This window comes from Pocillopora verrucosa, chromosome 2 (assembly GCF_036669915.1).
Source record: "Pocillopora verrucosa isolate sample1 chromosome 2, ASM3666991v2, whole genome shotgun sequence".
Lineage (NCBI taxonomy): Eukaryota > Metazoa > Cnidaria > Anthozoa > Scleractinia > Pocilloporidae > Pocillopora > Pocillopora verrucosa.
Genome location: NC_089313.1, coordinates 11,384,016 through 11,407,928, shown reverse-complemented (window position 1 = coordinate 11,407,928; position 23,913 = coordinate 11,384,016). Strand labels below are relative to the sequence as shown.

Genomic DNA, 23,913 nt, shown 5'->3' with positions numbered 1-23,913 from the left:
ATACCTGCTGACGTGACAGGGAAGACAGGTAAAGTCTTTGTTCGCGGATTTTTATCTCCAGGACATGGAAGTTTTCTTTGATCATGTCCAGCTTTTCTTGGACATCGCGTGGGATGGCTTCACTCTCGGGTTCTCCGTTTGGTAACCTATGGCGGATAAGACAAGTAATGCTACGAAAACGGGGATGGAGAACAGCTTAAATCAAACATCATATTTTCATCAGTTTAAATGAATAAAATAATAGAATTATTCAAGTAACAGAGTCTTGGTGAACTTGAACAATATTTTATTCAATGTGTCCCAAGCGTTCCGTTCTTTATAAATTCACAAAATATGGTTTTAGACTATTTGCACTGAGAAGTCATTTTGTTAATTGTCAAAACACTTTTTCCATCAAGTCGAGGGTTCATAGCTTACTAAGAAAACGTAGGTGGATCTCCTTTGAATTCAAGCTAAGGAAATTAAGGTTCGGTCCACTTACAAGGCGCTTGATCTGTGCGCGTTCCTGATGAGCCAATCACCAGTCAGAGTCGCTGTCGTAAGCAGTGGCTTTTGTTTACTGATCTCTTCGTGAAAAGCCTGTAAAAGAAAAGTAAGCAACGTCGTATGAGGCTACAAGAAAATGTTTACCAGCAGCAAATGTTTCCAAAGACATGTCATCCCTGATCTACTTTCTGGAACGTTCGGACAATATTTATTCTGAGAGATTTCGCGGTTATCAACGGCTGTACAGTACTCTCAGGGATTGTTTAAGCACAAGGTATGCGGACAAAATGGCGTGACTAACTGAGCGACTTGGAAATGCCAGTCAAAGAGAGATATCGTCAGTATTTTATATCTTTTGACCTTCAACTCCCAAGCTCTAACTGTTAATTCTCCCCTCTAGCTGCCGACACATTTCTTTGTAAATTAGTTTCGAAACTTTTGGTGTTAGACCAAGATAACTTCGACCTAATAAGTTTGAGTATTCTCGTCACCTGATTGCTGGATAATGTATGGATGTTATAGGGAGAATTTACAAGCAAATCACTTGTGGGAGTTAAAGGGTTAACACTAATTCAGTGTAGCTGAAAAAAGCGAAGAAAAAAACAACTTTCTTTGTCACTTTTCTTACAACTGCAGGCGTCTTTGAGCGCCAAACAACATGTCAAAGAAGACTTGAAAATTTCTTCAGTTTAAGTACAGCTTCGTAAAGTTTTGCGCCATTCTATGTAAATCATATTTGAAATACTGTTATTCTAAAGTGAAAGTAAAAATTTTTTTCTTCCAATTAATATGGATAAAGAAAAAGTGTTTACCTCCAGCTCCTCAAGTCGTTTCTTGACGGCCTGTCCATCTGTGGTGTCTATGTCTATTGCTAGAAGCTCCTCCTTTTTCCCGCCGAACTTGGCAAGAAGCCTTTCAACCGCCAACTGAAACTCATTGGCTTTACGCATGTGCTCGTCGTAATGTTCTTCAAACCGGGTCATCTTACCCTTAAGTGCATCTACCCAACTTGACAGCGCATCCATTTGACTGCGCACCGCTGCCATGTCTGTGGAAGGATCTTGCAGACTCAGGAGAGCTTCCCCAGTAACGTGAGCTCTTTCCGCTGAATTGTTTAGTTCTGATTGTAAGTTCTGGAAAGGAAGACGAGAAAACTCTAAAAAATTATTGCTTCAAATTAAAATACCTCTTAATACTTCTGTGGTTAAGTACTCCAAAGTCCAATATTTATAATTTTCGTCAAAGAAACCAAGCATGAAAACAAAAAGCGGAAAAAGTGTTTACAAAGAATTATTGCATGTTTAAATATGAAATATCAGGGTACAAATATTGCACCTGCAGGGTGAAGTTTACTTTCGAAAGTGTTAAAATATATTTCATGTTTATAGAAATTATGCGAAAAAGTTGTTTTTATTTAACAGCGGGTACCTGCCTAAAACGGGCGAAACAAACTGTTCTTTTTGCTCGAAATCGTTAAATTAATCGTTTCTTTGAACGAAAATACAATAAAACTATTTACTTTATGGCTCCTTTAGAACAACATAATTTAAGTGCCTGTCATTTGCATTTCGTTTGATTATTATTATCGTCCCAATCCGTGCGATGTTTGATAACGATCAAGAGCGATTACCATTTGAAAAATAATAATCACATTCACTCGAATTTGAAATTTGAAATTCCAGTTCACGTATTTCCAAGTCAAATCACCACAATTAGTAAACCATACACAAAACCTTGCCAATTTTGTCTTCAATATTTAAGGCGTACCAACTGCATCAGTACTAAATTTAGAAAATTCCTCAAAAGGAAAAGAACGGTGTTTCCAAGATTTTAATAACATCTCGGAGTCCCTACCTCCGGTTGTTGACGATTTTTCGCTTTACTATAAAATTTCTTTTTCCCAGCCTGCAACTCGCCATTGCAATAAAAATATTCGGACGAAATACGATTTGCTCGCGGTAAAGATTGGCCAGACGATCTTCTCACACGGACATTTAAATGTTTGTTCAAACAGCCTTGCCAAATAGTTACGGCGCGAAAATATTCCTCTTTTCCACTTTCTGACACATCGTTAGCTTGTAAATTGAAGGCACGAGGTTTTCCGTCCAAAGATTTTTCCAAGAAACATCCGCAAGTTGATCGGCTCTTTGAGTTGCTTATCATAACTCTTGCAACGGGATTTACGGTACTCTTATTCGTGGGTCCCGTAAATCTGATAAACGTTTCCCCATTCATTTGAGTACGGACTGAAGTCACCTCTTTTCTGTCGCATGAGCATTCTCCGAGCGATCGCCTCGTACGGAGTTTTAATCGCAGACTGCTAATGTCGGCGGCTTCATCAAATCTCGCGTTATTACAATGCCCAAGGCGATCCGTCTTAATTTTGCAACCTCGAGATTCACATTCTGGAAGATTACTCCAATTTTCCTTTTTGTGCATTTTAAAACTTAAATAATTGTGTTGTTAGGTAAGATCTACGTGTTCCTCGGATGAACCGATGGATTTATCGTAAGCATGATTTTATAGACAACTTCCTTCCATTCATTCGCTTGTTCGACATGAAATATCCAGAATAATCTTTGATGATAGGTTCCGATGATGAACAAATCCAGAAATTTTCCTTTTCATTGTGTATAACACAGATCTTTGCTTGGTGTTTAGACGGTTGGTGATGACTCAGGTTTCTCAAAACAATCCAGAGAACCGTTGCGTCTACATAAATTTGCTATCCTAAACACTGCCACTTAATTATACATTCACGACACCGAATTTACATTTGAGACAAGGTCGCCGTCTTTGTTGTTACGGGCTGCGCGAGTTTAAACAAAGAAACAGCTTCTTTCTCACAGTGCACTACGTTAAACATACGATCTCAACAAAAAAGCCCTAATCCTGTGTTCCCACTGAGAAAGGAAACAGCGAAATTTTAATGTCATCTCCTGAATATACTGAGAAAAAAAATCATTTTGATTTTTGCAACCAAAAAAAATCAAGTGATGACGTGTTTCTAAGAATACATTTCACAGTAAATTCCATTTTAATAATGTTTTGAAAAGCACATTTGAAAAGTTTCTGATTCAAGATTTGTGAGGAAAGCGTAATTATCTAATCTACGAAAGTAACATTTTCCCTACTTGATAGAAAAGAAATACAATAAATGTCACAACACAAGATCACACATGATGAAATCATGCGGGACTCATCAGATTCCATCTGCAAATCTTTAAGAACGAAAGGACAGAAAAGGCAATTTCAAAGCAACAGTGACGCGCTGCAGGAATTTCAATGACGAAGAACTTTCGGAACAATATGTTTTGAAAAAGAGAATCTCTAAAGCAGATTTCCTTTTAAGAGGCCTACAAATAAAAATACGAACAAAAGAATTATGCTTTTATTTCCTCGCTTGCTAACATCTCTTTTCACATCGGTCCGTCCTTTGTATTTTGATTCCAGTAATGTAAAATAATTAGCAAGGTTATTCTTTTGCCAAAAATAACCAAACAAATAAAGCGCCTCGATGGAAACCATGCTGAGCGGTCCGTGGGAATTAACCTCCAAAATTCAACAACTTTGATTCTTTACCTTCACGTCAAAAAATTACCAAAAACCAAATTAGCTTGTTTACAAGACTGTCTTCATAAATTAACACCATTGAATATTTTGTTGTAAAGAGAGCATGAAGTAGCATCGCTGTACGTGATGTTCGAATCATCTTTCCCTCTTCCAGTGTTTTTTAGACTTTAGTCGTGTATATTTACAGAAGAGCACTATAAGAAGGCCTTGACAGTTTCTTCCTTAACAACAAACGCAAACGTGAGAAAATACATAAGTTCTTGACAAATCGAAATTTTGCCGGATTTTCTATAAGGAAATGCCAGTTATATAAGGACACAATTAAAAAAACAAAACAAAACCAAAAAACAACATTTTCAGCATTATTTTCTGTTCATGGCCCCCCTCTATTTTCATGTATTTTATCCAAAAATTTGACCCTTGAAAAGGATCGGACAAAGATACAAGAAAAACTTTGGATCTAGTACAAGAGGAGAATGCAAGTACACGTGCCAACATCACATTTATGTCAACTCAAAATACGGAGACTTTGGCGTTTTTTTCTTTCCCGCTCGAGTACTAACCAAATGAGTTGACTTAAAATTCGAAATACTTATAATAATTGTAATGATGATAATGATAATGAAAATAAGAACAATAATAATAATGGCAATAATAATAATAATAATAATAATAATGATAATATCTCTCCTCTCCTCTCCACACTTTAATATACTATTTATTGTATAATTTCTTTTTATTTCTCATAATACAACTGACGATGGATGATATTTCATCCGAAACATGTTTTGTTTTCATTAAAAAATTTTAAAAATGAACTTCAAAAGCGTCGTGTGGTTCATCAAAGCATTAATAATAATAATAATAAAATAATAATAATAATAATAATAATAATAAAATAATAATAATAATGATACTAATGACTATGATATAATGAAGTTGCAAAGTTTCACGCGGAAATGGAGTAATAACGTGAAAGAATATTTTAAAGGCACTACATTACAGTTTGTTTATCCTTAAAATTCAGCTTAGCTTATTTTCACGCTCGTCAATTTCCATTTGCAATCCGTTTCAATCTTCTCCATCTTCAGCTTACCTACTTCTTTCATGGTGTACTGCTGTCTCTTCTTTGATCCTTATCTAACTGAACTAATACTTTGAAGTCAATGTAACGGCGCAAAAAATGTCCCATAGAATCTTACTTACAGAGGCCCCTTAGACTTCTAACTTTCTGTGAAAGCCTCACCTTTATCTTCTCAATCTCCTCCTGGATCTTTTCAGGCTCCGCTCCGAATGCACGCTGGGTATTCAGTTTGTCTTCGATTTTAGAAATCACTTCTGACAGGTTTTGTAAGGCATCATGGAAATCGTCCGCCAGAGGCGCAACATTTTCCAAGCTTCTCCGTCGGTCCGCGGTCCTATCCACGATGCTGCTCAAGGCTTCGGTCACGTGATTCACCTCTCTGGAAAGTTCCTCTTTGTCGCCAGGTTGCGCAGTTTCAACCAGGACCTCGCTGACTTTGGTGAAGTTTTCAATGATTGGTGCTCGATCAGCGATTTCGTTTTCAATGTCCTACGAGAAAAAGGGAGGGATCTTTTTAAAAACTTGTGGTGTTTTTCTCACCTTAAAAATGTTAGAAATTTTACATATGGAAATAAAAGGAATGAAAGTATTTTATGCAGTTATCATTTCCCACGTAAGTGATTTAAGGATTCAGTGAAGTTAGACGCTAACAGGTAGAATTTTTATGAACAGATTAGAATCAAATGATCAATAACTGTGCATTTTGTTATTGCTCGTCCTAAAAGTTGTTTGTAATGAAAATATCAGATTGTAATCCTCATACTCGAAAAGGAATCCCGTTTTATGAACTTTTAAAAAGTTTAATTTTATCGTTGGTTATGTCTGTTACCCTCGTGAACGCGTTTAAAAATAAACACTCAGCCGAGTATCAGTCATTTAAACGCTGCTATTAGATTCTCTCGTTAACAACGACTGTATTTAATTCAGCTGCAAACAAATGAGGAAAGAAGTCGAAAAATAAATGAAATCTTGAAAATCACAGGTTCATATGAGATTTACAAAACTTTTACGAGTATGAGTTGGCTCAATAAGAAGATCAAGAAATGAATGATATTAGCTACGGTTAAAGCATATATGTAAAAAGGAAACTGATATAAACATGACAAACAAAATGTAACAGTAATAGAAAGGGATGTAAAGTGAAAATAATTTGTGATGTGAGAACAAAGTAAAAGATGAAGGTTGCACGAATACAAGCTGAAATCAAGTAAAAGAAATAATTAGCTGCAAGGAAAAAAGTAAACATAGACGAAGCGAATACATGAAATGAGTAACTGAATTGAAAGTACGTGTAGCAGCAAGATCATAAACACGACTGCTAGAATTGGCCAGAAGTACGCGAGTAAGATGTGGAGGCTTCCTTAGAAGTGCACAGTGGAGGTATGATTCATCAGAAAACAATCACTACATAGCCGACATACACTGATAACGGACAAAACAACAAGGTTATTCCATATACATAAAACACCAGTATTAGATATGTGGTGCTAACATAACATGCAAATTGTGTAGTACATTAATCAATTTTTGATCATCAATGGAATAGGACGCGTCAAATCACATTGCAGATGCCTCAGAGTGAACTTTGAACTAACGCAACTACAGTGATAGATGGTGCGATAAGCAAAAGGCATAGATGAACCAAGATAGCTTCAAATGAAGCCACAATTTACTTGCTACTAATTTCATTTTTATCAAACGTCCATGCAAATTTTATTTTATTAGCAATAAATAGGTTTTTATTACAGTCTATCTTGTTTACAGATTATCACATTTAGGATCGCATCTCAGTGTAGTTCCAAGTTTTTCCAAGGTTGACTTTCTCGTTACGCATGCAAGCAATGACAACAAATCTTGTTTAAAGAGGTTTAGCAGAGGTAGAGAGAAAAGAGCCAGAAATGGCCTCATGGCCGATATCCACAAGCACCGTGCAAATTACTCGGCATACAATGTTCATGCAATTCCCATCATGCAAATCAACAAATATTCTGCGTGAGAGGAATACCTTGATTTCTTGCAATTGCGTCTTGATTTCATCCACTTTCCACGAAACGGCCCTCATCCAGCTCAACTTTTTCAAAGTTGTGAGCATCCACTGCAGGAAATTCTCCAGAACAAAATTAAACCGCATGTGTCTTGAGCTGTAGATGAAGATCAACGATTTGTGCTCCAATACATATTGATAAAGTGTTTCAATAACGACAAGGTAACGTTGTACGACGGTTGTTTGGTATGGAATGGACACTCGCCGGGAAGATGTAAGCTCAGCTTGATTAAAGACAGCGGATTCAGGTGTGATTGTTTCCACAGTTTCAGTTTCCTCATATGGAACCACTTCCTCTACTGGCCTTTGCATTCCGATCGTCCCTTCAACACTTCCATGATGCACAGTTCTTGTTACTGTTCGTGTCACTACTCTTCTGATCCGTACACCGTGTTCGTCAACATACTCTTCAAATTCTTCTGGCGCGTCATGTTCTGTGTGGGATACAGGTAGCTCTATTGTTGTTGGTGCAACATCTTCTGTCTCGAGATAAACAGGTGCCGCCGACTCAAATACCTTTGTACCCAGATCTTTTTTCTGTTCGTCGCCAGATTTACGTATTATACTTGTGGTTGTGACGGTGCGTCTCACACGAACACCATTTTCATCAACATATTCTTCCACTTCTTCTGGTGATTCACCTCCTGTTTGCGGTAAAGTAAATCCAACCTCTATAGGTTCAATCTGTTGGCCTTCTCTTTTTATACTGGTTGTAGTGACAACACGTCTCACACTTCTCCTTACACGAACTCCATTTTCATCAATATACTCTTCAACTTCTTCTGGTGATTCATCTCCTGTTTGCGGTAAAGTAAGTCCAACCTCTTCAGGTTTAATCTGCTGGCCTTCTCTTTTTATACTGGTTGTAGTGACAACACGTCTCACACTTCTCCTTACACGAACTCCATTTTCATCAATATACTCTTCAACTTCTTCTGGTGATTCATCTCCTGTTTGCGGTAAAGTAAGTCCAACCTCTTCAGGTTCAATCTGCTGGCCTTCTCTTTTTATACTGGTTGTAGTGACAACACGTCTCACACTTCTCCTTACACGAACTCCATTTTCATTGATATACTCTTCAACTTCTTCTGGTGATTCATCTCCTGTTTGCGGTAAAGTAAGTCCAACCTCTTCAGGTTCAATCTGCTGGCCTTCTCTTTTTATACTGGTTGTAGTGACAACACGTCTCACACTTCTCCTTACACGAACTCCATTTTCATCGATATACTCTTCCACTTCTTCTGGTGATTCATCTCCTGTTTGCGGTAAAGTAAGTCCAACCTCTTCAGGTTCAATCTGCTGGCCTTCTCTTTTTATACTGGTTGTAGTGACAACACGTCTCATACTTCTCCTTACGCGAACTCCATTTTCATCGATATACTCTTCAACTTCTTCTGGTGATTCATCTCCTGTTTGCGGTAAAGTAAGTCCAACCTCTTCAGGTTCAATCTGCTGGCCTTCTCTTTTTATACTGGTTGTAGTGACAACACGTCTCACACTTTTCCTTACACGAACTCCATTTTCATCGATATACTCTTCCACTTCTTCTGGTGATTCATCTCCTGTTTGCGGTAAAGTAAGTCCAACCTCTTCAGGTTCAATCTGCTGGCCTTCTCTTTTTATACCGGTTGTAGTGACAACACGTCTCATACTTCTCCTTACGCGAACTCCACTTTCATCGATATACTCTTCCACTTCTTCTGGTGATTCATCTCCTGTTTGCGGTAAAGTAAGTCCAACCTCTTCAGGTTCAATCTGCTGGCCTTCTCTTTTTATACTGGTTGTAGTGACAACACGTCTCACACTTTTCCTTACACGAACTCCATTTTCATCGATATATTCTTCGACTTGTTCCGGTGATCCATCTCCTGTTTGCGCTACAGAAAACTCAACTTTCTCTGGTTCAATTTGCTGTCTCCTAATACTGGTCGTGGTGACATCACGTCTCACAGTTCTCCTTACACGAACTCCATTTTCATCGATATGTTCTTCGACTTGTTCCGGTGATCCATCTCCTGTTTGTGCTATAGAAAACTCGACTTTCTCTGGTTCCGTCTTCTGTTTCCTAATACTGGTTGTGGTGACATCACGTCTCACAGTTCTCCTTACACGAACTCCATTTTCATCGATATATTCTTCGACTTGTTCCGGTGATCCATCTCCTGTTTGCGCTACAGAAAACTCAACTTTCTCTGGTTCAATTTGCTGTCTCCTAATACTGGTCGTGGTGACATCACGTCTCACAGTTCTCCTTACACGAACTCCATTTTCATCGATATGTTCTTCGACTTGTTCCGGTGAACCATCTCCTGTTTGTGCTATAGAAAACTCGACTTTCTCTGGTTCCATCTTCTGTTTCATAATACTGGTTGTAGTGACATCACGTCTCACAGTTCTCCTTACACGAACTCCATTTTCATCGATATATTCTTCGACTTGTTCCGGTGATCCATCTCCTGTTTGCGCTATAGAAAACTCAACTTTCTCTGGTTCAATCTGCTGTCTCCTTATACCAGTTGTAGTAACATAACGTCTCACAATTCTCCTAACACGAACACCATTTTCATCGAGATATTCTTCAACCTCCTCTGGTGACTCTTCCTCCGTTCTATCATCTGGTGAAGGGACCAAATCGTGATAGACAGGTGCCGCTGATTCAAACACTTGGGGTCCTCTGTCATCTTTATTTTCGTCAATCGCCTTTGGTGACTGGTCATCTGTTTTCGTTGGCAGTAAATTGGATTGTGGAATCTCCTCAAACGATGAACTCAACTCAGGAATTATCACTTTTTTCTCGAAGTGCACAGAAAACACGTTTTCTTTAACTTCTGGCCTTTCTTCTGGCTCGCCTCTTTCATCCTCGTCTCCAACTTCCATTCCAGACTCCGCAGGTAGTTTGGGTGACGGCATATCGGATTCTTCTTCCGACGGGAACGCAACGGTAACAGGTTGTAATGTTCCTTTCAACTGAGTCGTGAAAACTGATTTTCTGAGCTTCTGTGTGCGACGACCAGCATCGGAGGCAATCATCACTATCTGTTCTCCTTCCTCGGGATCTTCTCTAAGCTTGGAATCATCGACATCATCAGGTTTCAGGACAACCTTCATTGATCCATCTCGCAGCACTGTTTTCATTGTAGTGGTATGAGAAGTGCGCATTACTCTTGTTATCCGTTGTCCGTGCTCGTCTGTGTACTCCTGTACCTCTTCTTTTGGCTCAGGAGGGATATCGACATCCATTTCCAAGTCGGGCATCTGACGTTCTACTCGTAGTATTGTCTTGGTGGTCGTTAATTTAGCAATTCTCTTTACCTGACGTCCGTCTTCATCAACGTATTCCTCGATGACTTCTTCATCAGGATCATCACTTTTATCTACCGAACTCTGCAATGAAATACTTACCTCGCCTGGTTCCTCTTCCAAGTAAACAGGTTGTGCTGATTCAAACACGACCGTCTCCCCATCGTTGTCCTCGTAATCTTCTTCGTCAGAAGAGGCGCCAAGAAGGGGCCTTCCCCATTCAAATTCTTCCTGTTTAGTCTCTGGTCTAGATTTACTTGGGACTTCAAAGTTTAAACTTTCAACGGTGCCCATTTCGACGGCTGTTACTCCAAAGGGAGACTTATCTTCCACTCTCCCATCACTATCAGAACTTTTTGCCACTGGTTTCCCTAATTCAAACGGTCTGGGTGAAAGGAGTACGTTAGTTCTTTCAGCAGCACGTTCCGTTTTCCCAGATTTGGGAACTTCAAATGTATCAAGGAGATTCTTTTTGACTGTGGTGACCTTAAAGGGACGGGAAGAATCGCTGTCTGTTGGAGATTCATCATCCTAAAGATACAATGAAATACCGCGCGGGTCAATTAACTCCAAAGATGATAAAGCTACTTCGCTCAACTGATGGAGATATCTCTTTAATGACCGGCTAGTCAGGTGACCTAATGGTCACATCCAATTAATTGATGATGGTGTAAATTCTCACTGCCTGGCTGTTTGACAAACTATCAAACTTGTGAAGAGAATTTATGCCTCACTGATCACTTCAAGTCGTGAAAAGTCGATAAATTGTGAAGAAACTCTTCTACATCCAATATTTTTATACTTTTTCCAATGTATCCTTTAATTTCCGTCGCGATAGGTAAATAAAATTGCCTCTTCAGATTTAATTTGCATACAAAACTGAATACAAATTAGCCCCACCACAACCTAGAAAAATTTCGCAAAGTTTAATAATAGGCCATTCAAATATGTGGATAAGCTGTTGATTGCTAAAAATTAAGTCTCATTAAGGTTTCAATTGTCCTCAAATACTGCATCTCAGATCAGTCCTCACAAGCAATTAGAATACAGCCGCGGGGCCAAAGCGGCGCGTAGCAAACACATGGAAGTGATAATTGTCCACATCTTTTCGCAGTTTTTCATGGGCAATACAGACGGAGTTGATTTGATGCTGTACATAAATTACCTAACTATCAATATTACACTACAAAATATTACTACCATCAACATATTAAAAATTGGAAGTTCTCAGATATGTATCGCTTCTAAAAGACCGAACAATATAGTTTTTCGAACAGTCTACTCGCAACTACAGAGGTGATGGTAAATCAGTCGTAATAAATAGAATACTGGCAATTAAGAGACAGAAACTAGTACACTTTTCCTGAATACGACATCACCTGATCCCTGCCGCACTATAATTTGTGCATTGTTTGGGTTAGTGATGTTAGCATTCGCACATACAAATTTCATTAACTCGCGTGTTCAAAATACAAACCAAGAATTCAACCCACAAAACATCTTCTAAAAACAGGCCGAAAAACTAACCAGCCCCCTGATTTTCATCAGTCGATGTGCCAAGACACTAACTACATTTATGCTAAACATTCCAAGATAAACCATCCGTGTCTCAGGGTGTTAACATATCTGTCTCTTTAGGAATAAGTTTAGAGATCAACTCACATCTTGTTTGCGCCGTCTAAACAAGCCAAAAACTCGTCCCACAGCAGTCACAACGGGATTCATTTGGACTGTGGCTAAGAAGCTGAATTCAGCGACCGATCATGCTTGTCAATAACGAATAATTACCCCAAGAGATTCGTGCTAAATTGTTCAACCAGAACTGTTCCCGCACAATATTGCGGAGCGAGTGTTTACCGACACAAAGTGATTGGGCGTTTAAAAAAACAACAGAAATAAAATATTCGTCAATGTTCAGAAAAGTGTTCAAGGAAACGGACGATAAATGAACAAGCAGCTGACGGGCCTTAAATAACTTTACAGTAACCTCGTAACACAAATTTATGCATTCCTTCTACACGTTCTTAAGACACCTTAAGAACAATAACAGCCAAAAAAACATTGTCAATTGTACTTTCTAATCACGTTCATCTTTTCTCTCAATGACTAAAAATAGTCTAGATCCTTCCTTTTCGCGGAATACACGCAGAATACTAAGCAACCATGATCCTTTCCAGGCTCGTACCTAAGGGTTACTTCCCACCTTCAGAGGCCGAAAAAATCGATTTTTCTTCTATTTGACTAAACTGAAATTCAAACATTCAACCTAACGTTCCCGTAAAAAAAGTATCTGAAATCTATCTGAAAGCACCCAAGTTATTTATAAAAACGTATTTTCAAATCAGTTAATAAATCAGGAAGATGTCATAACCTGGGCGAGTGCCCTGGGGGAATTTTCGCGGCAACCGCTCATGTTGGGGCTCGATTTTCATCTTATTTCCATATATTGTTTACATCACGCACTTTACAAAATTCATACGTGGAAGCTCTTTGTTTATGGGAAAATCTTTGCTCGTGGAAAAATAAAAATCGGAAGAAAGTCCTTGGGAAAAAAAGAGAAAAAAAACAGGCCCCAAGAAGAAAGAAAGGGTACCATTCTGTCAAGAAAAGAAAAAAAATCCTTTGTTAAAGTGACTGGGGGAACATCACGCTAGCGTCCAGATTTCGAACAAAGAAGTCGCCGCCAAACCAAAATTTGCCTTACATGAGGGTCATTATTGTGTCGTCCTCCTCAACGCTTCCCTGAGCGATCGAGAAAAAAAAAGGGGGGCTTGAATGGGTTACTTTTCCCACGAAATCTTTATCATCGTCATTGACGCCAGGAGGTCTCGTTGTCCTATTAGTTTGCGGTTTCAGGAGGCGAGATAATCTCCTAGCGTGGCGCGAGTTGTTGGCGAACCTTTAAAAGCTAAAATCTCGTATATGATGTTGGGAGGATAACAACCACTTTAAGCAAATTTATAGGGTATATAGATTTGACCCATTCTCGTAAAATTTCGCCGAAACATCCTAGGAGTAATGACAAACGAAAGAGTGTCGGAAAATTTTGATATTTGAAATATTTGTCCCGTAGCTTCCATTTACGCAAAACGAGTCGCATATTTTTAGCTACTCCAACTTTAGATGCCGATATCTACACAACCAATCAGAATATCGAAAAAGCCTGACACACTTTGTTGGTTGATGCCTTGTGAATGAGACTATGTAGCCATTTTGCTCGTGCTGCAACATCCGATACCCAATAAATTCAATAGAACCTTCGGTCGTTTCACGCCTTACCGGCTCCTAACGCTTCCTTAAGAGAAAAGTCGCTTAAATTATATTTTTATGGTAAACTGTTTTATTAAGCTTTCTCCTGATATATAGTTTGCTAGGATTTTAGTAAAACTAGCGTGCGTACGAATTTTTTCCCGAAGGACACCCGCGAAGGTGGGAAGTAACCCTAAACTTTTACCCAGTGCTTTTCGATTTCAGAGAGACAAATCTTTATTTATTCCTAGAACAAGAATACCATTCTCAAATTCCACTCGATCAGCTGATGCTACACACTAAGCACTATCAAATAGTGATCATACAGATCTGGGTAATGACACGATAAACTTAAGGGAGACACTCCTCCCTGGCACTTGGAAAGGAAGCTCACCTATGCCCGGCTCCACAAATTGGCATCAAACGTGACATTTCCAGCGTGACGTCCACTTCTCTTGGGCATCATTTCACTTCTCTATACGTTAATATGACAACTGCACTTACCTCGGCACGGTTGTTTTCGCTACAGGAACAAGTTTACGTGAAAACGATAGTGTGAAATGTGAGACGTGGAGCATGAAACGTGAATAGAATGAAACGCGATGCGTGAACTGTGATGTGTGAACCGTGACGAGCGACGCGCAAGGAATTTCTTTCCGGACTTACCTTGAATTCAAAACGATTTTTTAGCTCCAGCAACTGAGTTTGGAGTTGATCCCACTGGTTGTTAACTCCGGTCACCTTATCGACGACACTCCTTGGGTCCTGTTCTGTATCCTCCAGATGTCTTATCACTTCCTGCCCAGACTCATTGGTGTTGGCCAGCTGGTATTTCAGACTGGATATTTCGTGATTTAAGGCCTATTTAAACAAAACAAAACAAACAAAAATTGAGTTAAACAATTTTAAAATATGTTTGGGATAATAAAAAACAGTAAAATAATGAAAAGGTGCATAGGTGCATAGGTGCTTTAGACTGCGGAAAATGAGGAAAGATTTCTTTGAACACATCAGTCGAAAAGCTCTCAAAAGGACTAAGTCGATGACACAGATTACCATGAATGAGGTAGTTACAAATGTACTAGCCAATTAATCAGTTCTTAAAGCTAGTAACATAACGACGGCTAAGAAACTGTTTAAAGTTTAACCACGTTTCCCCGGGAATTCAAGTGCTCGCCACGTTTTTCACTTCCTTTGAGAAATAGTTCTTGAACCAATCTTGCTACTTCAAACCCTTCTTTTTGACCCTTTTTTACATAGTTCCATATTTCTTTTTTTTTTTTTAATTTTGATGACGAACGACTCGTTTAAACGGTTTAAAGACATCACAACATGCACGGGAGTTACCTTGACCCGTCTGCTAGGATTCTTGGGATCGTCTTCACTCAAGAGGGCCTCGATCTCCGAGCGGCGCTGTTTAATCTGAACCGTGAGAGACTGGACTGATTCGTCCAGGTTCTTGACCGTACTCCAGGTGCTTTCCAGCTCTTTTTGTCGATCATTTGAAGCTACCACGATGAACTCCATGCGGCTCCTCACGTTGGCAATTTCTTCCTGTAACGAACAGAGTAAGTCGTGTTGTTCATGGTCATGGTAACTCATCGAATACCTTTCTGCAAAGCACCATTTCTCGCCGGGGGGGGGGGGGGGGGTATAAGAAAGGGAGGATCACACGGTTATAGAGACCGGACCTCTAACAGTCAAAGGTAATAGTAACTCGTTTTCACTCACCCCATACGGTGAACTGAGACTTTCCACAATCAAAATTAATCATTTATATCCCAAGATCCGTTGCAAGTTTATAGGATGCTCTTTCAACCCCCTTCCCACCCCTCCTCGCGCGCAGTGCAAGGTTTACTCGTTTTGGGGCTGAAAATTTATCTGCCCACATTTACCCTACAGTTGCAGTAAACGACTGCGAGGAACCGCAGTAAAGAAACTTTAGCAGCTAAGTTTTACCTGGATTTCTTCACTTCCAGCAGCACCTTCTCGGTCCTCTAACAAATCATTTCCGGCTTTCAAGAGCAGTTCAACATCTCCTTTGTTCTGGGCAATCTCTTTTTGTAGATTCTGGCGAGGAAATCCAAAGCAAATCTGTCATGAACATATATTACAACGCTTTTCCAATGGCTGTTGTAAAATCAAAATTGAAGTGAACACCTCAGTTTATTAAAACAGCCTAGAATGCTAAATAAAGAGCCATGATCAGTTCATTGTGATACACATATTTTCACTACCTTCGATTTGCTGAGCGTGTTCTTTCTCACCAACTTTGAAGTCTTCATATCACGTCAATTAGCTTATTATGTGATAAAAAAAAGCGCTATGTCTTCGAATTGTGGTCAAACTTTCAGCACATTGACAAGAAAAGCGTGACAAACAGAGAGTAATTCTACTTCGGGCTTTCTTAGGTGTCCAAAAAGTCACGCAATATTAAGGTCATGCACATAGCGTGACAGGGGTCTTCAGATCTTACCTTGTGATCAGATATTTGACGTCTAATGGTATCAGTGTCTCCCGCCACGGGTTCTAGTTTGCCTAACCTCTTCTCCGTCCTTCCCAGAAAAATTGTAATATTCCGCACCAGTCTCCTGTATTTTTCCATCTGCAACACGGTCGTCTCCAACGTGACATTTCTCGTTTCCAGTTGTTTCCACACGTCATCGTAACGCGTGCGCACTGATGTCAAGTCCCCCTCAAGCGGAGTCTGAGGTGTTTCACCAGGGTGCTGAGATGTAATACTGATGATAACTTTCCCCAGGCCAACCAACAGATCGATTTGAGCCTTGTAATTCACGGCTTCGTTTTGCAATGCCTACAAAATGAATTCAAAAGAGATTTGATAACTCCATAACGTCCTGAAAACCCTTGGAGTGACCAGCATCTTATTTCTCCTTACATCAATACCGCCGAATTATTTATGAAGATCGTAATAATTAAAGAAATGATCGCCAGCGTAAGGAGCTTTGATTGTCATTCTTTTTCTCCTTGTTAATGCCAAAGGAAATGTAAAGAGAACAGTATGGAGATTATCAAAACTGATGTTAGGGTACGAAGGACTTACGAACCATATTTGCCAGAGAACATAACTTTTTCTTTACTTAATAAGATGATAGCAGACAGGTGTCTTAAGGAGGAAAATTCGGCGGCTTCATTCAGTTTTATTCAGTCCTTTTTGCTTCCTGGAGCCTTATCTACAAGTCAGATTTTCATTTTCTCTTCTAACCCAAATTACCTTCTGTTCTTTCATCTGCGCACTGAGTACATCTGGGTCCAGACCCACGGGAGGTATGGAGACAAGCCTCACTTCTATGGTGTCCAACCACACAGTGACGGTTTTGTACACAGTGTAAAACTTTTCAGACTGTTCCTGTAACTCGTCAAACTTTGCCGTGGTATTGAGCAGTTTAATCGCAAGAGTCTGCCAGTTCTTGTTCACGCGGTCCAGTGTTTCTAGGATGATGGACTGTTGCTTATTTTTTTCCAGATTAATCAGTTCGTGTCCTCCCTGGTTCACGGATTGGAAGGCAGGCCGCATCTTTTCGACTTCGTCTTGGAAATGCTAAAAAACGAAAACAGGTGAAGTTGAGTATATATGAATAGAGTGAAAATCGTTGATTGCCCATTCTTATCTGAGGCGAAAGTAGGGGTATTTGTACAAGATCAGCAGCAAAGCCATCTTACCTTCCCGGAGTATCTGGTAAATTCAAATTAGGATTTCGAGCTGCTAAGATGTAGATTTCATTTATCGTAAAAATAAAAGTTTCGAGTAGAACAGCATAGCGTGTATCCAGGAGTTTCACCAAGTTTTTCCACAAGCGGCTACTAAAGGTGTAACAGGAGGGGGCTGTGCCCGGAAAATGGCCACAAGCAAAACCCATGCATGAGAACCTAATAGCAAGCTCAACAGACGGCGGTAGACCGCTTTTAACGAAGCCTCTGGTGTACCACTCTGTCTTTAAATAAGGATTACAGCGTAAAAACAGATCATACGACAGTGAGAGGCACACCAGTCAGGGTTGTCGAAAAGCTTTAGGGCAACCGGAATGTGATAAAAAGTATTTTGGTTTTATCAATTGAGTTGAAAGTGTAAATCAGCAAGCGCTGGGAGTTTCCAAAGCTGACATTTCGCTCAGACAAAGGGTTAACTCTTGAAATGTCAGCTTTAAAATTCTTGAACGATGGCAAATTTACATCATTGACTAATTTGATAAAACCAAATTACCTTGTAGTACCTAAGCCGACGTAGTGCCACAGTTTCTTAAGCAACTTAGCCCAATTGTTCATTTGTGTTACAAAGTATCACACGTATCCCACCTGTAACTTCTCCTCAAACACCAGGATATCACTAGTCACCAGTTCGCCGGCGTCGAGCCTCTTGATCATACCAAGTTCCCAGCGTTCAAAGTCTTTTGCGATCATGATAAACACACTCTTGAGTTCTTCCTTACGATTGTCAGATCTTTCCAACACTTCAACCCAGAGTTTGTTGAGCTGTTTCAATTTGGATTCTTTCTGCTTCTTCTTCTGCGAGTTAAACATTTCGTTCAGAGCTTCCACAGAGGTTCCGTTTCGGTTGACTTCCACTTGAAGAATCTGCAAAAAATTAAAGTTTAGGGTTAATGTTAGGTTAGGGTGAGGGTAGATGCGCTGTTGCTCATATACTGACATTAATCCGTTTATAACACGACGTTTGCGGCTAAGATTCAAAACATTACCTCTTGAATTCTCAACTAAGTTTCAGAGTTAACAAAAATAAACAAACTCATCTGCTATAAAACCAAGTTTTCTAACTCAACCTACATAGCTATGTAAAGTAGATATAATTAAGAGTTTCTTATTATATCTTGTGGGTTCATGGATTAAGAGGCAAAGTCGTAACGGCATGTATACGTTGTTTCTCGAATTGGATTCTTCAAACCTTAGAAACAATGCTAAAAGAATGAAAATTGTGTCCAGCAAAAGTATTTTCTGGAAGCATAAGTTCTTGTTCTGTTAGTCGCGTTACCTTAAACCGCTGCGCCTGGTTCCTGAGTTCAATCAGATTGCGTGACACGGGTGTAACTTTGTCAAGTTGTTTCTTAAGTTCAGTCAGAGCCTTGATCGCAACATCTAATCCATCCTTGAAGTTCTGTGAGGTGGTGAGCGCTGCCTGCAACTTTTCCTGGTAGACACTGATGTTCGCACACAGCTCGTCATATCGTTGGCTTATCGTCTTCCCTCGCTCAAACTCGGGCGTTCGAATCAATCCTTGGACACTGTGGCCAAGTACCCCAACAGCTACGATCTCCGCCTGATGTAAATTCACCTCTGTCTGCAGAACCTGACGAAAGACAAATCAGAACGAGGAAAACAACCTGTGAGGCGTGCTAACACTTCAATTACCCCACCCACTTCGTTATCCACGTGGTCGAGAGGTTTTTAAAAGCTTGACGCGCAAAGAATATGTCTGGAAATGTGGCGTTGAGATTGGTCTGACTCGAGACACTCTCCGAGCCAGTGGGATGGAAATAGTATGCGGGGACACAGCCAATCAAAAAAAATCAAATCGCCATCTTCGCGATTCATATGCAAAGCCGGACATATGATTGGTTTATTTTTACTACGTGGTACAAAATAGTCTTCTCTGATTGGCTATGTTCTATAGCGCCCCTTCTACCACGGAGCGACTTTGTTCCTTGCGTTATCCCGCGCTTAAGATAGCATCTTTATACTGTACGCTCCCATTGAGTCGTATTGGTATTTCATCTTTGTTCTGATAGCTGCATTGCAACGCTTTCTGTAATCATTTCCAGTTACCTTCAGTTCAGTGATTTGCTGTTTAATAGCTGTTGGATCTGACTTCACAGGCTGCGCCATGTACCGGGCTAATGTGTCCTCTGCTTTGTTCAACCAGGGTAACACCTGTGTGGCTTGACTGTCATACTCACGCAATTGCCGCCATGATCGGTCTAAGATAGTTCCTTGTTCACTAATCAGCAAAAGAAGCCTGCGAAGGGGAGAAAATGTCTTAGTCGCAAAATATTCATCTTTTTACCCCTAAGAGTGCTAGCATCTAATTTTTCCTGACAATTTCACCACTGAATCAAATCGTCTGGACACGAGAATGAAGGAAATGATCATTAACTAAAGAAGCTATTGGTTTTTTAAAAAATTCTCCTTATCAGCATCTTGGGAATGTATAGAGAACAGTATGGAGAATTTGCGTACTGATGATGGGGTGTAAAGGGCGAACTGTTTCGAGCCTGGTGGGTCGTAACTTCCGGGGTTATCCTAGCCTCACTGGCATGTGGTGACAGAGAGAATTGCCTCCTTCGGTACATTAGACTATCGAATGTAATCACCGCAGTTTCTCAAGTTCCCCCTGGGGCAGAAGGCTAGGGTGTTACAAAAGAACACAACGCAGGGGACCGGCCCAATATTGAACTGTCATACCGATTCAAGCGTCAACAACTGGGCCGTAAAATGACTCTACTTACTGCGAAATGCGACATGAAATGCAACACGTGGAATTGTAAAGAGATCTTGCAATCAGTAATGCCTCAAAAGCAATCAAGATTTGACTTGCGTAAATTTCTAAAAGGTTGTGCGATTTGTAATATTTTTTTTTATAGAGGATAAACTGAGATGCCAAAAAAAAAAACACCAAAGAAATCAAAAGAAAACAAAAAAATGTGAAAGGAATTACTCTTTACCTGCTGTAGCGCTCGTTAATATCAGCAAGCTTGTTCTCTAGTACCCAGGACTTTTCATTAGGGACCGCTATACTAACTTGCGCCGGCGATGCAACATCTGTGGATTCTAATGTGGCAACAGAACGCTCGAGCTCTGCGTGGAAAACCTAAAACAAATAAAACAGAGCTAACACGTTGAAACCGGCTCACACATTTCTTACAACTGCAAATGCATGAGGACGACAAGTAGGCCCCTTCATTAACTGCTATGAAAATATAATCCCACAAAGTACATTCCCAATGAGTGTCCATAGGCAAACTTTAGTCAAACGCGCTCATCCAAGAGACTGCAGACGTTCATTTAGGTACTGAAAAGTTGGGGTGTACAGAATGAACAGAATCCTCCACGAATCCTTCTAACTCAACAATTCCGACTTTGAATAATGTCATGAATAGTTATTATCGGATGGGAAGTGCAATGAACACAATGCAATAAAAAACTATAATACCGTTGCCAAGTCATGAACATTAAACTGGGTTGACAAATACTGGTGGCTAGGCTTGATAAAGACTCACATCTAAAAAGGTTAAGACCGATGCCACCCTTAAAAACTCTTAAACACCACCGAAGATAGTACTCAAATAACGCATAAATTTAAATGTTTGGGTTTCTAAGTCAATTTCACTCACGGCAAACCGGCCAATGAGTCACTGTAACACACAGGTCTGCAATCAATGGTCACACTTCCTAGCAGTCAATTGTTACAAAATATAAAGAAAAATGGTCACCTTTGCTTCGTGTAGGAAGTCCTCCCCACTTTGGTTTACCTCCTTTAAGTCTTTCTCGTGATCCTTCACGTCGTCGACAAAATGCTACATTGAAACGAAAGCATTTTTAAAAACATGATTGTATTGCGAATATTAAGTTACCTTTTTCCAAGGTCAGCCTATTGTTCACTGTAATTTAGTTTGGCCTTTAAGAAACGTGGATCAAACGATAAAAAGATACAAACCCAAATTAATCCCTTTATGTGTGACTCGTCCAAAAAAAGCTTTCTTCGGTAAATATTTGCATTATAAAAATGTCAAACGCGCCAAAACGCATACAAAAATTATCAATTCAAAAGAAAATAAAAAAAGATGGAAAAATTCCTTATTCAAAACTTTCAAGTGTCGCTTTGAACGTCAGTCAAGAGGGAAAATGAAGAATTACTCTTCGCCCTAGTTTTATTGGTAGCGAAAATATTGGCGGGTGAAAAACACCTCGTGAAAGATGCATCTCTATGCGGAATATCTGAAAGCGGAAAAACGGCTGTAATATTTCTGATGAATTTTTGAATTAATCTTTAAATCCGCGTGAAAATCTCTAAATTCCACCCGAGTGAGGCATTCTTTTCTGAGAATAATCCTTATGAAAATAAAAATTGTTTGACCTCTTACGCATCAATAGTTATTGGTGCGGTACTGAGGAAGTACTTTCTTCTTAATTTTGAAATGACTTTTTTACCTCATCCATTAAGAAGAATGAATAGGTTCTTAATATTTGATTGAACATTTACGTGTTTCACGCCGCTTGGTTGAAGGAAAATATCGAAACACATATTTGATACAATGTTTTACTGGTGTTGCGTGACTAAGAAAATTGTTACGTGACATACCCAGCGGAATGAAGAGAGGACAAACTCTTATCTCTCATTTACGGGTAAAGATCGAAGGTTACAATCACAAAGTATAGACAATGAATCCGGAAACTGGATAAAATGGAAAATGAAGCTTAACATTATTTCATTGTTCCGTTATCTTGATGGAAAGCCATGTTCAATGAACTAAATCTCTTTACATAGGAGCACACAAACCTTGTGAATGAGAAGTTTGTCCTGGGCTCTTTGGATATTTTTGGCATCCAGGAGAATCGCACTGGCCTGATCCTCTGCTTTCTTGAGCCACGCCTGAAAACAGATTACGAAATTCACTCAAATGAACAAATACAGCAAGAACTGAAACTGTGAGAGGATCGCCCTTAACGCCCAAATCTTGTTCCGGGTTTTGTTTTACTGCAGCCAGATCATGATGCTTTAAATCAATTTTTGCCGCATTGCAGCTATCATACACTATAAGTAATTCGCTTGATAAGAAAGGAATATCACCAAAAAAGACAACGATAAACCAAAAGTAAACACAAATGGAAATATTTAATAAGGATTAAAGTTGACAGCCCTGAGAAATATCTGCGAAATGGTTTAAGATACACAAAATGGTGACGGGGCATACATTCACATTTTAAACCTAAATTTTCAAAATACTATAGAGCTATTATCATCAAAAGGGCATCTTTTAAAGATCTCTACTTTCTTTGCTTTACAAGCAAAGGGATGTGTGTGATAAAGCAAGAAAAAGCATGCACGAAATTCCATTTTGCGACTGAAGAACAAAGAGTACGATTGCAAAGAGGCTGATAAGTCATCCCGCTGTCCTCTTTGTTTTCCATGCGTTAGGTGTCAAATGTTATCTCAAATCCATTTATCTTTGGCTCCACCATGCAAATTTTGTCTCCTTCTTTAGTGCCCTACTTGGTAAGGAGCCAACATCACTGGCTGATTGCAAAAAAATCTAAAATCATTGAAGCCAAAGCTTAGGCACTCGCCGACCACAAACGGATTAAAACATTGAGGACCGTTCGTGAGGTAAAAAAATAAGTTGAAAACATTTTTTGGAAATATTCCATTTTTTGATGCAATTTTTTAAATAAAAATAAAAATAATAAATAATAATAATAATAATTTTAAAAAATAACACAAACCATACCAAGAAAGGATGCAACAGTTCTTCAAAATTCGTTAGCTTTTCGTGGATCCTCACAAGTCTCATGTACCGATTGTCGAGCTCAGCTTGCAGTCGTCCCCACCTCGCTTCCAATATGCTCATCTTCGAGTCAAGTTCGGCTTTCTTCGTGGGCGATAGAAGCTGACCGCTGCCTTTCAAGAACTGCTTGCTCTGCTCGAGCATAACTTCCACCGGTTTCTTCCTCTCATAGACTGCTTTGGTAAATCGCTGGATGAGGAAAAGAACAATATTTAATTAATTTCACTCTCTAACTCCTCAGGTCTCAAGATCTCATAAGTAATTCTCCTGACTGTCTGCATTACCATTCGTATGATGTTAGTTTGGAGAATTTGGTATTGGATCAACTAAAAATCCCCTTATTCTCATTGCTTGTCTGCTCTATATTGTACTGATATTGTAAAGAGAAATTTTGTCTGGTCATGGGAGTTGAAGGTTAAGAACTGACTAAATCACCGCCTCTGAACGCTTAAGTGCCAAAGAAAACTTTTATCTTAGGAGCTCCTTCGGTAGTGAATTGTAAAGTAGGTTTTGAATGATTTTGGTAGTTAGTTATTTCGCTTGTTGCACAATTAGGTCTTCAAGTACTTATTAAAGCGGTTAGCACGAAGATGTTGGCATGACGTGCTGCTCAATAAATTCGAGAAAAAATAAAGGTCTTA

At 39.4% G+C, this 23,913-nt stretch overlaps 1 protein-coding gene across 1 annotated transcript in view; it reads right to left on the bottom strand.

Moving 5' to 3' along the window:
• The window catches only part of LOC131771850 (dystonin-like), a 97,640-nt gene that overhangs the window by 45,321 nt on the left and 28,406 nt on the right, over nucleotides 1–23,913 (bottom strand). Inside the window, exons 31-47 of the mRNA XM_066162162.1 lie at nucleotides 23,216–23,461; nucleotides 22,267–22,359; nucleotides 21,200–21,283; nucleotides 20,432–20,577; nucleotides 19,536–19,725; nucleotides 18,745–19,059; nucleotides 18,054–18,332; nucleotides 16,972–17,298; nucleotides 16,213–16,551; nucleotides 15,696–15,806; nucleotides 15,084–15,290; nucleotides 14,403–14,597; nucleotides 7,149–11,018; nucleotides 5,306–5,632; nucleotides 1,299–1,619; nucleotides 482–579; nucleotides 5–146 (exon numbers count right to left, since the gene is read on the bottom strand). Of these exons, the coding sequence (XP_066018259.1) occupies nucleotides 5–146; nucleotides 482–579; nucleotides 1,299–1,619; nucleotides 5,306–5,632; nucleotides 7,149–11,018; nucleotides 14,403–14,597; nucleotides 15,084–15,290; nucleotides 15,696–15,806; nucleotides 16,213–16,551; nucleotides 16,972–17,298; nucleotides 18,054–18,332; nucleotides 18,745–19,059; nucleotides 19,536–19,725; nucleotides 20,432–20,577; nucleotides 21,200–21,283; nucleotides 22,267–22,359; nucleotides 23,216–23,461 (7,290 nt within the window). The remainder of the gene's footprint in view (nucleotides 1–4; nucleotides 147–481; nucleotides 580–1,298; nucleotides 1,620–5,305; nucleotides 5,633–7,148; nucleotides 11,019–14,402; nucleotides 14,598–15,083; nucleotides 15,291–15,695; nucleotides 15,807–16,212; nucleotides 16,552–16,971; nucleotides 17,299–18,053; nucleotides 18,333–18,744; nucleotides 19,060–19,535; nucleotides 19,726–20,431; nucleotides 20,578–21,199; nucleotides 21,284–22,266; nucleotides 22,360–23,215; nucleotides 23,462–23,913) is intronic.